Source organism: Chaetura pelagica, unplaced genomic scaffold (genome assembly GCF_000747805.2).
Source record: "Chaetura pelagica isolate M959 unplaced genomic scaffold, ChaPel_1.0 scaffold395, whole genome shotgun sequence".
In the NCBI taxonomy this organism is placed as follows: domain Eukaryota; kingdom Metazoa; phylum Chordata; class Aves; order Apodiformes; family Apodidae; genus Chaetura; species Chaetura pelagica.
The window spans coordinates 39,279-55,254 of record NW_009953391.1 but is presented as its reverse complement, the minus strand read 5'-3'; the positions used below and the strand labels follow the sequence as shown (position 1 = coordinate 55,254).

Here is a 15,976-nt window from a genome sequence, read left to right as displayed (position 1 = left end):
TGGAGGGTGTGGGGGGGGGCTATGAGGGAACTGCTGGGGTTCTGTGGGGCGCTGTGGGACTGTGAGTGGGCTATGGGCATCTCTGGTGTGCTATTAAGGGTGTTGTGGGTGCTATAGGGTTCTGGGCAGTGCTATACGGCTCTATGGGGGCTATGGGACACTGTGACCCTGAGGGGTGCTGGGGGTCTCTGTGAGGGGACTATGGTGCTCTGATGGGTGCTCTATTGGGCTCTATTGCCCCCCAATGGAGCTGTTGTGGGGCTACTGCACCCTGTCCCTCATGTGTGTCTGTCTCCCCCCAGGTGCTCTGTGCGGCAACTGTGGGGCTGCTGGCGCCCCCCGCGCCCCCCACGCTGGCCCCGGCCCTGTTGCAGACCCTGGGGGGGGCAGCTGCCCTGGGGGGGCAGCTGCTGCGGGACCACCCCCGCCTGCCCCACGGCTATGGGCCCTGCCTGGTATGTGGCCCCATGGCCACCCTACAGCCCTTTGCGGCCCTACCTCTGCCTCGCACTTTCCTCACAGTGTCCCCTCCATGTCCCCATGGTGTCCCCCGCCATGGGGTCACCCCATAGCATTTCTGCACCTGGGCTGCGGCAACCCCAAGCACAAATACAGATTGATTGGAGAACGGATTGAGAACAGCCGTGAGGAGAAGGACCTGGGGGTGCTGCTCAGTGAGAAGCTCAACATGAGCCAGCAATGTGCAATTGCAGCCCAGAAACCAACCATGTCCTGGGCTGCATCGTAAGAGTGGCCAGCAGGTTAAGGGAGGGGATCTGGCCCCTCTGCACTCCTGAGACCCCACCTTGAGGACTGGGTCCAATTCTGGAGCCCCCAGCATTAGAAGGACATGGAGCTCATGGAATGACTCCAGAGGAGACCACAGAGATGACAGGAAGGCTGGAGCAGCTCTGCTCTGGAGACAGGCTGGGAGAGTTGGGGCTATTCAACCTGGAGAAGAGAAGGCTCTTGGGAGACCTTGGAGAACCTTCCAGTGGCTGAAGGGGCTCCAGGAAAGCTAGGGAGGGACTTTTTACCAGGGGACTTTTTACTTTTTACCAGTGATAGGATGAGGAGTAATGGTTTTAAACTGGAAGAGGGAAGATTTAGGTTAGACATTAGGAAGAAATTCTTTAGTGTGAGGGTGGTGAGATGCTGAAACAGGTTGCCCAGGGAGGTTTTGGATGCCCCCTCACTGGAAGAGTTCAAGGTCAGGTTGGATGGGGCTTGGAGCAAGCTAGTCTAGAGGGAGATGTTCCTGCTCATGCAGGGGGGTTGGAACTAGATGATCTTAAAGGTGCCTTCCAACCTAAACCATTCTATATGATCCCCTCCATGTCTATCTTGGCACCTTCTAGTATATGTCCCCATGGTGTCATCCTCTGGGTGTCCCTTCCCATTTCCCCCATATCCCCCCCATGTCCTCCTGCATTGTCCTCATGGTGTCCTTATGATGTTCCCTCCATGTCCTCATTGTGTCCTTTCATGTGTGTCCCCCAGGACCTCCTTCGGGCTGTCAGTGGGACTATCATCTTTCTAGTGGTTGCCCTGGTGGCCTTGGCCTCCTCCCGGGATGCTTTGGCTGCCACCACCTTTGTGAGTATCCCCAACTACAAACCCCACTCCCATCCCATGCCCCACCCGAAGCCCAAACCCTTTTTTCCTCTCCAGACTTTTAGTCTCATCCTCACCTTCCTCTTCGCCTTTGTCTTTGTCTTTGTGACCTACCACACAAAAGTGGCCCCAACAGTGGGACAAGGTAGATGTGGGGGAGGGGCAGACCCCAGACACCTGGGTCTCCTTGGAGGGAGGATGGGGCAGGCCCCAGATACCTGGGTGCCCTTGTCCACTATATTCTGCAACTGCTTTGTATTTCTCTTCCAGACCCCGACATGGATGCAACCTAATTGGACACCTCGTCAATTCTTTTCCCATAATCCTCTGGTGCCTCACCCCATAGCTCTGCTCCATAACCATGTCATAACCCCCCCCAGATACCGCGTTTCAGCCACCATTTAAACCTCTTCCACCACTGATGCTTCTCCATGGTCATGTTTTTGTGGGGTGGGGTGGGCAAGGAGACATTGTGTCCCTCCCCCAACCCCTTCCCCACTCCTGGATGCCAGGGATCTTTCGGTCGTCGCTAGTGAACTACTTCTACATCACCAAGGCCACATCTTGGACGGGGGCAGGTGGTGGTGGAGTCATTCATGGTGGTGAATTGCTCGTGGTGGTGGTGGTGTCACTCCTCATCATGCAGCTTCTGGATTGAGGGGGGAGAGAAGATTGTTGTGGAGTTGTGGGTTGTGGAGCAGCTGTGGAGCAGCTGTGGCGTGGGGGGGGAAAGTCCCACCTTGGGTCCCATGTCACGGCTCTTGGCCCGCAGCTTGTTGACCTGGGATTCGGCTATGTCAGCACGTTCCTCTGCCTCCTCCAGCTCGTGCTGAGCCTTGCGGAACTTGGCCAGGTTGGTGTTGGCCTGCTCCTCCTGGGAGGGTAGGGGGGTCAGAGGGGTCAGGGAGGCTGCACCTATCCATTCAACCAACAGTCCTCTCCCATCCATCCCACCATCCCTCCAATTCCACCCTCGCCCCAGGCACAAACCGCCTCCTCCGCCTGCCGCTTGTAGGCCTTGACTTTCATCTGCAGTTTGTCCACCAGGTCCTGCAGCCGTAACAGGTTCTTCTTGTCCTCTTCTGTCTGCAGAGAGGAGAGAGATAGGACTGGAGACTGGCCTCAGGGCACAACCAGCTCTCCTGGGCTTTTGCTCTGCCGTAGTTCCCTTGCCTAGAGACCCTCTGGGCAAGGATTGGTGGAGGCTGATCTGTGGTCTAGCTTCTCCATGACCCTGTGGCCATTTGGTCAATTGCCTTCTAGGTCATGGGTGAAACCTAGGTCTCTTGTGTTCTATGCCTCTGTGGGTATGGAAGCAACAACTAAAGTTCTGGGTGATTTGTGTCTCAGTGGCCACCATGGTCAACCAAGTTCTAGACTTATGGCTATAGGGGCAGCGAGTGATGTTCTGGGTCATCCTTATCCCTCTGCCCACCACAGCACGGGTCTGAATGAAGAGGGAACAGACTGCAGTAACCCCACCTGGTAGCTGAGCTCCTTGATGCGCCGCTCAGACTTGCGGAGGCCCTTGACATTCTCGGCATTGCGCTTCTGCTCGGCCTCTAGCTCATTCTCCAGCTCCCTCACCCGGGCCTCCAGCTTCTGCAGCTGCTTCTTCCCTCCCTTGAGGGCCAACTGCTCTGCCTCGTCCAACCGCAGCTGCAGGTCCTTGATGGTCTGCTCCATGTTCTTCTTCATCCGTTCCAGGTGGGCACTGGTATCTTGCTCCTTCTTCAGCTCCTCTGCCATCATGGCTGCCTGCCCAAGGGGAGAAGCCATCAGAGAAGGAGCTCCAAGGCACATTCTCCATCACCCTGTGGTAGAAGGTGTCCAAGATGTTCCACCACAGCACTCACATCAGTGATGGCCTTCTTGGCTTTCTCCTCAGCATTCCGACACTCCTGAATGGCCTCTTCCACCTCTGTCTGCAGCTGGGAGATGTCACCCTCCATCTTTTTCTTCTGGTTGATAAGGCTAGTGTTCTGAGAATGGAGGAGAACATCTCAGGAGGTGATTGTGGGGCTGCTGCCTCATCCTTTCTCCCTCCTCATCTCCACAGACTTCAAGGGTTTCCAGGTGGAGGAGATCCTTGGTAACTCAATCCAGGAGAAAGCCACAGTTCCTCCAGGGCTTAAAGAGTCCCTGGCTGGAGGTGGTCTTTCTTCTTGGATGCGTATGAAGTCTCACCTGTGAGTGGAGGAGCTGGACCCTCTCACTGGCTTCGATCAGCTCCTGCTCAGCCAACTTCCGTGCCCTCTCAGTCTGCTCCACCACTGCCCGCAGCTCCTCCAGCTCTGCCTGCAGGAGGTTGTTCCTCCGCTCCACAATTGCAATGTTCTCCTTCAGGTCTTCATTGGCTCTGACCACATCATCCAGCTGCAGCTGGGTATCCTGGTGAGACGAATGGGAGGGACCTCAGTCAACAGCTCCACAGGGCTTGGAGGACCTTCTCAAATATAGAGGATCTCACCTTGAGGTGAGTTTGGGCTGCCTTCAGATGGGACTGGGCTTCAGCTGCGGAGCGGTTGGCATGGCTGAGCTGGATCTCCATCTCATTGAGGTCACCCTCCATCTTCTTCTTCAGCCTCAGAGCCTCATTGCGACTCCGGGTTTCAGCATCCAGGGAGGTCTGCAGCGAGTCCACCACCCGCAGGTGGTTGCGCTTGGCCTGCTCCATCTCCTCATCCTTCTCACCCAGCTTGCGCTCATAGTCTGCCTTGACCTGGTTGAACTCCAGCTGGGCCCTCAAGATCTTCCCCTCCTCATGCTCCAGAGATGCCTGGGGAGGACAGAGGGGATGTTGAGGACCACAGAGGAGACCATGGAGACATTTAGGGCCATGACTTGGCTCACCTCAGCCTCCTCCAGTGCAGCTTGAAGCTCCAGCTTCTCAGCATCCAGCTGCTTCCGGACCTTCTCCAGCTCATGGATGGTCTTGTGGCCGGCGCCTAGCTGCTCTGTGAGGTCCGAAATCTCCTCTGCACACGCGAGATCCTATTAGGCCATGTGGAATGTGGTGGAGAACAATAAGGTAGGCAGGGGGACACTATGGTCTCACCTTGGAGGTTCTTGTTCTCCCTCTTGAAGGTCTCCAGGTGCTCAAGTGACTCCTCATAGGCATTCTTCAGCTTGAAGAGCTCAGTGCTGAGGGACCTGGCCTCTTTCTGTGATGCCTCCAATTCCGTCTGTGACTCCTCGAACTTCTGCTTCCACTCAGACAAGACCTGGGGCCAAGCCAGTTGTCACCCTGTCACATGTCACATGTCCCTTTCTCCTACGATCCCACTACCACATCCTCCTACCTTGTCAAAGTTTCTCTGTTTCTTGTCCAGGGAGGCAGCAGCCGCATTTGACCTCTCCACATCTGCCATCAGGTCCTCAATCTCATTCTGCAGCCGATGCTTGGTCTTCTCCAAGGAGGAGCACTTGGCATTGACCGCCTCCACTGCCTCCTCAGCCTCCTGCAGCCGCTGAGCCAGTTTCTTCCTGCCACAGGGAACAAACAAGAGACCTGGCTATGGTGGCCCATGGACCAAGTGGGTCAACTCAAACCTTTTTCCACCCAGAGGCCAGCCAAGACTCTGCTCTGTATCTCCTCTACCATCTCCACATCCCCCTACCTGCTCCATATGCTTTTACAGTGGAGGGGTCTCCACTCCCCTGCTCCATAGGAGCTGACGCATCAGATTGCCCACGTGGCAGAGGGGTCTTCTCCAACCTCTTCAGAGGTCCACCCTGATGGTCCAAGAGGTTGTCCAGTCCCAAACCCCATCTAAGTTGCCCTTGGGCAGGATGTAGACTTTCTGCTGCCCTCAGGGATAGTCTGAAAGCTTGGAAGAGCTTCTGGTGTCCCCACCTTGGGGATGTGTTTCCCACCATTGTCTCCTTCTGTGGGAAGTGACTCACTTGGCCTCCTCCAGCTCCTCTGTGCGCTGGATGGCATCTGTCTCATACTTGGTCCTCCACTGGGCCACCTCAGAATTGGCCTTGGAGAGCGAGCGCTGAAGCTCGGCCTTGGCCTCCGTCTCCTCCTCATACTGCTCCCGCAGCAGGTCACAGTCATGCCGGGCTGACTGGAGGGCGTGGGCCAGTGCGTTCTTGGCCTGCGTGGGGTATGGGGAAGGTGGGACCACTGGGTCCGCATCATCGAGAGACATCTTAAGGTTCTCCAACTGAGTCAGTGCTGGTCTTCATCACCTCAACCCAATCAGACATTCCTTAGACCTTTTTTATATCAAACCAACCTTAGTTAGACCTTCTTTTGATCACACCAACCTACCTTAGGCCTTTGGGAGAAGGTGGGACCATTAGGTCCATATCACCTTGAGCTACCTCAATGTCCTCCTACTCAGGAAGCACTGGCATTTTGCAGTCCAACCTTCTCTAAACCATCATAAGACAACCTCACCACATCTATACCTATATCTTTAGGCTAGCTCAATCATCTGGTCCAATTCTACCCAACCAGCTGTAGACCAACCCAACCACCTCCCAGCTGACCTGTTCAACCCAACCTATCTGCTGTTAGACCAACACAACCCAAATCAGCCACCCTTAGATGGAACCACCCTTAGATGACACCACCCAACCCAACCAGTCTGAGCTTGATTCCTTTTTGTTGCTACAACCATGAGGGTGGAGGAAACCTTGTCTTGTGGTCCTCCTGGAGACCCCCAGCCAACAATGGAGGTGAAGAGAGCAAAGAGAGACCCCATGAACTTCACCTTCATCTCCTCTTCCAGCTGCCTCTTCAGGTCCTCCATCTGCTGTGTGTAGGACTGCTTGCCTCTGGTGAGTTGAGAGATAAGGGCCTCCTTCTCCTCCAGCTGGCGGGACAGCTCTCCTGCAGAGGCAGAGAAGGTGTGTCAGGGTGGGACAGGGGGTGAAGATGTGGGATGGAGGATGCTGCAGGTCAGGGCTCCCACCGTTCTCTGTCTGGAGCTTGGCCCGCTGGGTGCTGGTGTCGTTGAGGACTCGTTGGGTCTCCTCCAGCTTTGCCCGGTGCTCAGCTGCCTGGTCCTCCAGGGTGCGGGAGACCTTCTCCATGCCCACCTTGTAGGAACAAAGGACAGAGGAGAGGGATTTAGCTGGAGGCTGGTGGCAACAGTGGAGTTGAGACATCCACCTTGGTCTCCTCCAACCTTGGCCTTGATCAGCTGCTCCATGTTGGAGCTCAGGTCATCCAGCTCCAGCTTGAGCTCACTCTTCTCCTTCTCCAGCTTCTGCTTAACGCGCTGCAGGTTGTCGAGCTGCTCGCTGAGCTCCGCCACGCTGTCGGCATGCTTCTTGCGCAGGGCAGCAGCTGTGGCCTCGTGCTGCAGAGTGGCCTCCTCCAGGTCCCGCCTCATCTTCTGGAACTCCGCCTCTCGTTTCTTGTTGAGCTCAAGCTGCACCGAGGTGGCACCACCTGCCTCCTCCAGCCGCTCACTGATCTCTTCCAGCTCCCGCGACAGGTCCGAGCGCAGTTTCTCCACCTTGGCCCTGCCTGTCCGCTCCGCCTCCAGCTCCTCTTCCAGCTCCTCAATCCGTGCCTGTGGTCCAGGGATGGAGAGTCTGTCTTTAACTTTTCCACTCAATTCAACTGGAAATCTTCAGCTCAGTCCAACCAGCTGAAGACTCTTCAACCCAACCCAAGCAGCTGGAGGCTGTTCAGCCCAGCCCAACTAGGCAGAGCATGAATCCCTCACCTGAAGCTCTTTCAGCTTCTTCTGGAGCTGCAAGGCCAGTGCCTGCTCATCCTCAATCTTGCTGTTCTGCTGGTGGATCTCAAACTCTTTCCTGTAGAGGAAAGTGGAGAGTGCTGAGGTCCCTGCCTGCACCCCCTGACCAGCTTGGACCAAGGCAGGAACAACAGACTCACTTCTTGAGCTTCTCCTCGAGCTGCTGCTTGTCATTCTCCAGATCCATTATGTTCTCCTGGGTCAGCTTTAAGTCACCTTCCAGCTTCCTCTTGGCCCGTTCCAGGTCCATCCGGATCTTCTTCTCCTGCTCCAGGGAGCCTTCAAGCTGCATGAAAAAAACAGAAATGGGGAGAAACCTCCAGTTTTCACCATATCTCCCAGTAAACTCCTTGGCAGTGCCCATGGTAGGACGAGTCCACACTCACATCATCTGCTTGCTGTTCCAGCTTGACTTTGGCTTTCGTCAAGGTATTGACCTTGTCCTCCTCTGCCTGCAGGTCATCCAGCGCTTGCTGGTGAGCTTCTTGCAGGGCCTTCTTCTCCTTTGTCAGCTTGGCAATAGTCTCATCCAGCCCAGCCATCTCCTCTGTAAGGTTTTTGACCTGAGGAAGGAGGACTCCAGCTTAGTGCCAGAGGAAGGGTAGAACTAGGGGAGGCTGACCTTAGCCAATGAGGTAACTTAAATGCAGGAGAACCCAAAGGGTCTTGGGTCTTCTTGATGTAGTCCAAGCCAACCAGCCTTGTGTCAGCACAACCCAACCAGGCTGAATTGACTCAAGTCCTCACCTTGTTCTCAGTGGCATGTTTCTCCTTCTCCACTTTGGCCAGGGTCAGCTCCAGGTCATCTATGTCTTTCTTCAGCTCTGAGCACTCATCCTCCAGCTTCCTCTTCTTGGCTGTCAGTTCAGCATTCATCTCCTCCTCATCCTCCAGCCGTTCTGTTAGCTCCTTCACCTTGGCTTCCAGCTGGATCTTGTTCTTGATCAGCTGGTCGCAGCGCTCCTCAGCATCATTGAGGTTGTCCTGCTCCTGTGTTGGGGAGGTGGGTGAAGGGTGTTGGGTCTGGAAGGGGGTGGTGATCATCCCTTGACATGGTTTTGGGAGGGTGACCTCACTCACGGCCTGCACTTGTAGCTGAAGGTCATTCTTCTCCTGCAGCATGGAGACCATCTTCTCCTCCAGCTCCTTCCGCCGAGCCTCTGACTTCTCCAGGGCCTCCTTCAGCCGACCAAACTCCTCCTTCATGTTCTGCAGCAGACCACTAGTGATGTCCAATCCCCTCCATCCATCAACCCCATCTGAGCTCTGTCATTGGTTGTCCCAACACTCCTGCCCCATCACCTTCTCCCACCTGCATCTCCTTCTCTGTCTCAGCACTCTTCAGCAAGGGCTTGATCTTGAAGTAGAGCTTCATCCAGGGCCAGTTCTTCACTCCCATGAAGGCCCTGATGTTCCACTGAATCACCAAGAGCGCATCCCTACAATGGAGGCACAGATGCTACCACCCCATGGACCTGGTGACCCCTTAGAGGTCCTTCCCCAAGGAGGAGTCCTCCCTCTCTCACCGACGCTCCAAGATCTTCTTGAACTCGATGCGCATGAGCTGACCCCGGGCCTGAGCCTGGATGCGGGTGATGATGCGGGAGAGACGCTCATCCCGCATCTCCTCCAACAGCCCCAGCAACCCAGCTTTGAAAAAGACCTGATGGAGAAAGTAGGTGGGTGAAAAAATGGGTTGGTTTGGAGGGGCTGGTGGACAGATGGATGGATTGATGAGTTGGTGGGTAGATGGGAGGACAGATACGGCTGTAGATGGGCAGGTGGACACGTGCATGGTGGAAGCACAGGGAGGCCACATGATCTCACCTTGGTGTGCCCGAACTTGTACTGGTTGTGGTCAATGTCAATGGACCCCAGGAGCTTCTCAGCGCCCTTGCGGCTGTCAATGAACTGTCCCTCGGGGATGGCTGCAGGGTTCAGAATGCGGTACCTGGTGCCTTGGCAGTGCCCATGGTAGGACGAGTCCACACTCACATCATCTGCTTGCTGTTCCAGCTTGACTTTGGCTTTCGTCAAGGTATTGACCTTGTCCTCCTCTGCCTGCAGGTCATCCAGCGCTTGCTGGTGAGCTTCTTGCAGGGCCTTCTTCTCCTTTGTCAGCTTGGCAATAGTCTCATCCAGCCCAGCCATCTCCTCTGTAAGGTTTTTGACCTGAGGAAGGAGGACTCCAGCTTAGTGCCAGAGGAAGGGTAGAACTAGGGGAGGCTGACCTTGGCCAATGAGGTAACTTAAATGCAGGAGAACCCAAAGGGTCTTGGGTCTTCTTGATGTAGTCCAAGCCAACCAGCCTTGTGTCAGCACAACCCAACCAGGCTGAATTGACTCAAGTCCTCACCTTGTTCTCAGTGGCATGTTTCTCCTTCTCCACTTTGGCCAGGGTCAGCTCCAGGTCATCTATGTCTTTCTTCAGCTCTGAGCACTCATCCTCCAGCTTCCTCTTCTTGGCTGTCAGTTCAGCATTCATCTCCTCCTCATCCTCCAGCCGTTCTGTTAGCTCCTTCACCTTGGCTTCCAGCTGGATCTTGTTCTTGATCAGCTGGTCGCAGCGCTCCTCAGCATCATTGAGGTTGTCCTGCTCCTGTGTTGGGGAGGTGGGTGAAGGGTGTTGGGTCTGGAAGGGGGTGGTGATCATCCCTTGACATGGTTTTGGGAGGGTGACCTCACTCACGGCCTGCACTTGTAGCTGAAGGTCATTCTTCTCCTGCAGCATGGAGACCATCTTCTCCTCCAGCTCCTTCCGCCGAGCCTCTGACTTCTCCAGGGCCTCCTTCAGCCGACCAAACTCCTCCTTCATGTTCTGCAGCAGACCACTAGTGATGTCCAATCCCCTCCATCCATCAACCCCATCTGAGCTCTGTCATTGGTTGTCCCAACACTCCTGCCCCATCACCTTCTCCCACCTGCATCTCCTTCTCTGTCTCAGCACTCTTCAGCAAGGGCTTGATCTTGAAGTAGAGCTTCATCCAGGGCCAGTTCTTCACTCCCATGAAGGCCCTGATGTTCCACTGAATCACCAAGAGCGCATCCCTACAATGGAGGCACAGATGCTACCACCCCATGGACCTGGTGACCCCTTAGAGGTCCTTCCCCAAGGAGGAGTCCTCCCTCTCTCACCGACGCTCCAAGATCTTCTTGAACTCGATGCGCATGAGCTGACCCCGGGCCTGAGCCTGGATGCGGGTGATGATGCGGGAGAGACGCTCATCCCGCATCTCCTCCAACAGCCCCAGCAACCCAGCTTTGAAAAAGACCTGATGGAGAAAGTAGGTGGGTGAAAAAATGGGTTGGTTTGGAGGGGCTGGTGGACAGATGGATGGATTGATGAGTTGGTGGGTAGATGGGAGGACAGATACGGCTGTAGATGGGCAGGTGGACACGTGCATGGTGGAAGCACAGGGAGGCCACATGATCTCACCTTGGTGTGCCCGAACTTGTACTGGTTGTGGTCAATGTCAATGGACCCCAGGAGCTTCTCAGCGCCCTTGCGGCTGTCAATGAACTGTCCCTCGGGGATGGCTGCAGGGTTCAGAATGCGGTACCTGGTGGCCGAAGAGGAGATAGAACACCCCAAAATCAACCCTGGTGGGGTTGTCCACCCCCTTTCCACACTCCATGGTCCACATCTCCTACCTCTGGCGGAAGTCCCCATAGAGTATGCGGTTGGGGAAGCCCTTGCGGCAGATGCGGATGCCCTCCAGCACCCCGTTGCAGCGGAGCTGGTGCATCACCAGGGGATTGTCCATCACACCTGGTAGTGGGTTAGAGGAGGAGGGGTTAACTATAAGCCACACCTACCACCATCCCCATGGCCACCCTCTTCTCACCCGGCTCCTTCCTCTCATTAGGGATGAGGCAGCGGACAAAGTGGGGGTGGGTGGTCTTGAGGTTGGCCATCAGCTTGTTGAGGTTCTCCTGGTGAGGAGGAGGGAGAAGAGGCTGAGAAAGGAACCAGCAGGGAAGGGGCCAGAGGGTGGTGGGCCATCCTCTGTGCAGGGCGTTGCTCTCCCTCTACCCCAGATCAGGTCCCTCACCCGGTGAAGGGCTGAGACAGTCTGGAAGGAGGAACCTTTCTTCTTGGCTCCTTTCCCTTTCCCTCCATCTCCACCTGGGGAAAAAAGGAGCAGGGTGAAGTGGTAAAGGAGGAGCTTTTGTGGGCAACTGCCTTCTCCATCTACTCATCACCCAACCATGATCCACCCACCAGCATCTGCCCCAGCGTAGTTGGAGAAGAGACTGGCCAAGAGCTTAAGGGCCGATTTCTGGTAGAGGCCCACCACTGTCTCGTTGAGGGGGTCTTTGTTCTTCTCCAGCCACCCCAGGATGTTGTAGTCCACCGTACCGGCATAGTGGGTGAGAGAGAAGTGAGCTTCTGTCTTCCCCTTGACATTACGCGGCTTCCCAAAGTTAGCTGACTTGCCCAGGTGGTTGTCATACAGTTTGGCCTTGAAGGTCATGTCTGAGGCCTTAGGGAACATACACTCCTCCTCCAGGATGGACATAATCCCCATGGGCTGGGGAGGAGAAGACTTCATTGGTCATGGAGAACACCAAGCATAACCCAACCAGCCACCTTCAAGGAACCTCTCTCAGTCCACCAGAGGCACTGGGGCAGGTGGTACCTTTTCAATGAGGTCGATGCAGGCCTGGAGGTCCATGCCGAAGTCAATGAATTCCCACTCGATCCCCTCCTTCTTGTACTCCTCTTGCTCCAGCACGAACATGTGATGGTTGAAGAACTGCTGGAGCTTCTCATTAGTGAAGTTGATGCAGAGCTGCTCAAAGCTGTTGAACTGGGGAGTGAGAGAGGGGATGGCCAATGCAGTCAATAGGGTTAACACAACACACAATTGCGTCAACCGAGTTAATCTGACCCCTAGTGGGGTCAACATAATGCCCAAGTGTATGAACAGGGTCAATTCAATACCCAGTGGGGTCAATAGAGTCAACTTAACACCTAATGAGGTCAACATAATGGCCAATGGGATAAACAGGGTCAACTGAACATCCAGTTGGGTCAAGACAACACCCAATGGGATCAACAGAGTCAGCTCAACACCAGGTGGGGTCAACAAAATGCCCAGTGAGCTTGGATCTCAACCTGAGACCCAAGGGAATCAACATAATGTTCAAGGGGATCAACAGGGTCAATCTGTCTCCCAGTTGGGTCAAGAGGGCTAACTCAACACCCAGTGGGGTAAATGCATAACCCAAAGAGGCCAAGTTTCCACCCAAGGTCAACATGAAACTTCAGGACATCAACTCAACCCCCAAATGGCTCAACCTGATGCCTGAGAGGACCAACCCCAACCCTCCCCCAGCCCCCTGAGGCCTCACATCAAAGATCTCAAAGCCGGCGATGTCCAGCACACCAATGAAGTACTGCCGCGGCTGCTTGGTCTCCAGCGAGTTGTTGATCCTCACCACCATCCAGTTGAACATCTTCTCATAGACAGATTTGGCCAAGGCCCCAATGGAGTAGTAGACCTGCTGGACATTCTGCCCCTTGGTGACATACTCGTTGCCCACCTTCACCCGGGGGTGGCACAGCCCCTTGAGAAGATCTGCCGAGTTCAGCCCCATCAGGTAAGCTGACTTGTCAGCATCTGCAGAGCACAGAAAAGAAGACACGGGGTCAGGTCACACCAATCTTCCAGCGTGGTGAACCCCAAAACTTGTGTGTCCCACCACCTCACCCCAACCCACCTTCAGTGCCATCTGCCTCAGCCTGCTCCTCTCGTTGCTTCTGCTTGAACTTCATGTTGCCAAAGTGCATGATGGCGCCTGTCAGCTTGTAGACACCAGCCTTCTCCTCGGCGGTGAAGCCTAGGACGTCAAAAGCACTCTGGGGGGAGCAGGGGACAGAAGTTAGAGAGGGCCTTGCCACCTCCACTTCTCATCTGAGTGCATGACCATCTGCTGACCATCATGTGTCCCTCTGCATTTCCTGATCTCCTGCCTATTCATCCAACTAAGGACTCTTCCACCCACAGACCCATCCAGCCATCCATGGACTCACCCATCCACCTGAGGACCTCCCCACCCATCCCTACCTCCACCCACATCTCTCTCTTCACGTCCCACCTTCTGTCCATAATCCCATGCCCCCACCCACCTTCTCATCCTGCCACTCTTCCCATCCTCCTCCCCTCCTCCATCCACCTTCTACCATCTTCAAGATACACCCACCATTTTCCCTTCTCCTCAGCCACAGGATGTCCACCTGTCCCACCCCACCCCTTACGTCAGTGGCCAACAGCTCCTCCGAGTCATCGATGGAGGCCACAGTCACCTCTCCTTGGGAGACATAGCTGTAGTCGTAGGGGTTGTTGGTGATGAGAAGCATCTCTGCTCCATGGTGGCCCAGAACAGAGACATAAACTCAGCATTTTCAGCCCTTAATTGTCCTCAATCACCCCAACTGAGTGGAGAAGTGGAGGGAGAAGACCCAAGGCCAAGGGGTGACTCACCCAGCAACTCTGGCTTCTTGTTGGAGAGGATCTGGTAGAAGATGTGGTAGTTCCTCTCAGCCTTCAGCTGGAAGATGACACGGGACTTCTCCAGGAGGTCTAGGAGGGCAAGAGAAGGTGGGGGAAGGTTGGGATGAGAAGGTGGATGGAGACACAGAGAGATGGATGAGGATGTGGAGGGATTACAAGAAGGAAGGATGAGGAGATAGAGACACCAAGAGATGGAGACAGGAGCAGAGGGATGGTGGAAGGAGATGATGGAGGAATGGAGACATGGAGAGAGGGAGGAAGGGATGATAGACACCCAACATGCTCTCCTCAACCCCTCAGCCCACTTACAGGTTTCAATGTCAGCTGATGCCAGCTTCCCAGTGGCCCCAAAATGGATCCGGATGAACTTCCCCTGGGAGAGCAGTAGCATCAGGTGGAGGTGGCCACCTTCCCCCAGCTGGTCCTACTCCATGGTACCTGCCCCCCACACCATACCACACCCCACTCACAAAGCGGGAGGAATTGTCATTCCGGAGGGTCTTTGCATTGCCAAAGGCCTCCAAGGCAGGGTTGGCCTGGATGATCTGGTCCTCTAGGGTGCCCTGGTGGGGTGTGACAGTGGGGGATGGGGGTTAGGTGTGGACATTATTGGGGGAAGCTCACCACCGAGGAGGCATGGCCTGAGGACACACCTTGCTGCTATTGGCCACCTCCTTCTTGCGGTCGCCAATGGCAGCGATGGTGGCAAAGTATTGGATGACCCTCTTGGTGTTGACTGTCTTCCCTGCCCCGGATTCTCCGCTGGGTGAGATGGTGGAGAAAATCATGGCAGCCTTGCCATCCCACCTCACCACTCTGGGGCAGGGCTATGGGTGAGGGGGACTTACGTGATGAGGATGGACTGGTTCTCTCGGTCTGCCAGGAGAAGAGAGGAGTCAGGTGGGCTGAAGTTAGGGGAGGTGTTTGGGGACTTGGGGTTCTCCATCCCCCCAGGTAAGGACCAGCTCTAGGTCAGGACATAATTTTTGGGGTGGGATCTTCCAGTTTGGGGTCGTGGTCAGAGGTCCCTACCTGTCAGCATATTCTGGTAAGCATTGTCAGAGATGGAGAAAATGTGGGGCGGAGCTTCACTCCGCTTCTTGCCCCGGTAGGCAGCCACCACCTCAGCGTTATAGACAGGCAGCCACTTGTAGGGATTGACCGTCACGCAGAAGAGCCCCGAGTAGGTCTAGAAAAAGGGTAGGTGGGTCAGAGCCATCCCACTATGAGGGATATCCCAGGTCTGGGTAGCTCAAGGGGTCTAGAGAGAGGACATCCTGCTTTTGGGTGGCGCAAGGGGTTCAAGGATCAGATATCTTGAATCTTGTTGGCCCAAAGGACCCAAGGGGTCCAGAAATGGGACATCTTGGATCTGGATGGCTCATGAGCTTCTGGAAAAGGGACATCAGGTAATAAGTGTCCCAAAGTCCATGGAGAAGACACACCAGATTCTAGGTGGCCCATAGACTCTCTGGAAGGCCCATTCAGTTCTAGGTGCACCCCAAGATCCGTAGGGAAATCTCAGTAGCTTCCATCCCCTCCACAGGCTGTGGGGCAGGCCCTGCCAAGTTCCCAGGTGCCCCAGGGACTTGTGGAAAGACTCACATAGATCATCCAGGCTGCATAGCGCTCCTTCAGGTTATAGAGGACAGCAGGCTCATGGAGGAAGGTCAGCATGGCCATGTCCTCGATCTTGTCAAACTTGGGGGGGTTCTGCTGGTGGATGTCAGCCTCCTTCACTGTCACAGTCTGGGGGTGGATGAGGACACAGGGGGGGTTGGGGGGCACCCCATAGCTTGAGGGGGCTCTCCGCAGGGGGGGGGCGCTCCGTGTGGGTTGGGGGGGTTGCTCTGTGGTAGGCAGGGTCTGTCATGGGTTGGAGGGTCTCCCGTGGGTTTAGACGTCCTACTGTAGGTTGACAGGTGCCTCATGGGTTGGGGTAGGGGTCCCATGGTTTGGGAAGTGGCCTAGCCCTTTGATCCACACCCCCTCCCCATTAACCCCCATTGACCCCTTCCATCCCCACCCCATATTAACCCCGCACTTCTTGCACCCCATTAAGCCCTTGCCCCCCAGCCCCCAACCCTATTAACTCTTCCCCCGCTCCCCATCAACCATCCACAC

At 55.4% G+C, this 15,976-nt stretch overlaps 1 protein-coding gene across 1 annotated transcript in view; it reads right to left on the bottom strand.

The window, feature by feature from the left end:
• Nucleotides 1–2,242: 2,242 nt before the first annotated feature.
• LOC104389331 (myosin-6) overlaps nucleotides 2,243–15,976 on the bottom strand; it is a 13,972-nt gene continuing 238 nt past the window's right edge. Inside the window, exons 2-38 of the mRNA XM_009998301.1 lie at nucleotides 15,458–15,601; nucleotides 14,885–15,041; nucleotides 14,701–14,728; nucleotides 14,506–14,614; nucleotides 14,323–14,415; nucleotides 14,162–14,225; nucleotides 13,823–13,921; nucleotides 13,597–13,700; nucleotides 13,059–13,197; nucleotides 12,690–12,958; nucleotides 11,975–12,145; nucleotides 11,557–11,866; nucleotides 11,387–11,460; nucleotides 11,180–11,267; nucleotides 10,986–11,103; nucleotides 10,771–10,894; nucleotides 10,470–10,606; nucleotides 10,256–10,382; nucleotides 10,024–10,152; nucleotides 9,691–9,933; nucleotides 9,330–9,506; nucleotides 7,475–7,620; nucleotides 7,302–7,392; nucleotides 6,756–7,145; nucleotides 6,540–6,666; nucleotides 6,339–6,457; nucleotides 5,521–5,717; nucleotides 4,917–5,100; nucleotides 4,673–4,838; nucleotides 4,468–4,592; nucleotides 4,085–4,393; nucleotides 3,802–4,005; nucleotides 3,471–3,596; nucleotides 3,097–3,372; nucleotides 2,605–2,700; nucleotides 2,354–2,488; nucleotides 2,243–2,263 (exon numbers count right to left, since the gene is read on the bottom strand). Coding sequence (XP_009996603.1) covers nucleotides 2,243–2,263; nucleotides 2,354–2,488; nucleotides 2,605–2,700; nucleotides 3,097–3,372; nucleotides 3,471–3,596; nucleotides 3,802–4,005; nucleotides 4,085–4,393; nucleotides 4,468–4,592; nucleotides 4,673–4,838; nucleotides 4,917–5,100; nucleotides 5,521–5,717; nucleotides 6,339–6,457; nucleotides 6,540–6,666; nucleotides 6,756–7,145; nucleotides 7,302–7,392; nucleotides 7,475–7,620; nucleotides 9,330–9,506; nucleotides 9,691–9,933; nucleotides 10,024–10,152; nucleotides 10,256–10,382; nucleotides 10,470–10,606; nucleotides 10,771–10,894; nucleotides 10,986–11,103; nucleotides 11,180–11,267; nucleotides 11,387–11,460; nucleotides 11,557–11,866; nucleotides 11,975–12,145; nucleotides 12,690–12,958; nucleotides 13,059–13,197; nucleotides 13,597–13,700; nucleotides 13,823–13,921; nucleotides 14,162–14,225; nucleotides 14,323–14,415; nucleotides 14,506–14,614; nucleotides 14,701–14,728; nucleotides 14,885–15,041; nucleotides 15,458–15,601 — 5,616 coding nt within the window. The remainder of the gene's footprint in view (nucleotides 2,264–2,353; nucleotides 2,489–2,604; nucleotides 2,701–3,096; nucleotides 3,373–3,470; nucleotides 3,597–3,801; nucleotides 4,006–4,084; nucleotides 4,394–4,467; nucleotides 4,593–4,672; nucleotides 4,839–4,916; nucleotides 5,101–5,520; nucleotides 5,718–6,338; nucleotides 6,458–6,539; nucleotides 6,667–6,755; nucleotides 7,146–7,301; nucleotides 7,393–7,474; nucleotides 7,621–9,329; nucleotides 9,507–9,690; nucleotides 9,934–10,023; nucleotides 10,153–10,255; nucleotides 10,383–10,469; nucleotides 10,607–10,770; nucleotides 10,895–10,985; nucleotides 11,104–11,179; nucleotides 11,268–11,386; nucleotides 11,461–11,556; nucleotides 11,867–11,974; nucleotides 12,146–12,689; nucleotides 12,959–13,058; nucleotides 13,198–13,596; nucleotides 13,701–13,822; nucleotides 13,922–14,161; nucleotides 14,226–14,322; nucleotides 14,416–14,505; nucleotides 14,615–14,700; nucleotides 14,729–14,884; nucleotides 15,042–15,457; nucleotides 15,602–15,976) is intronic.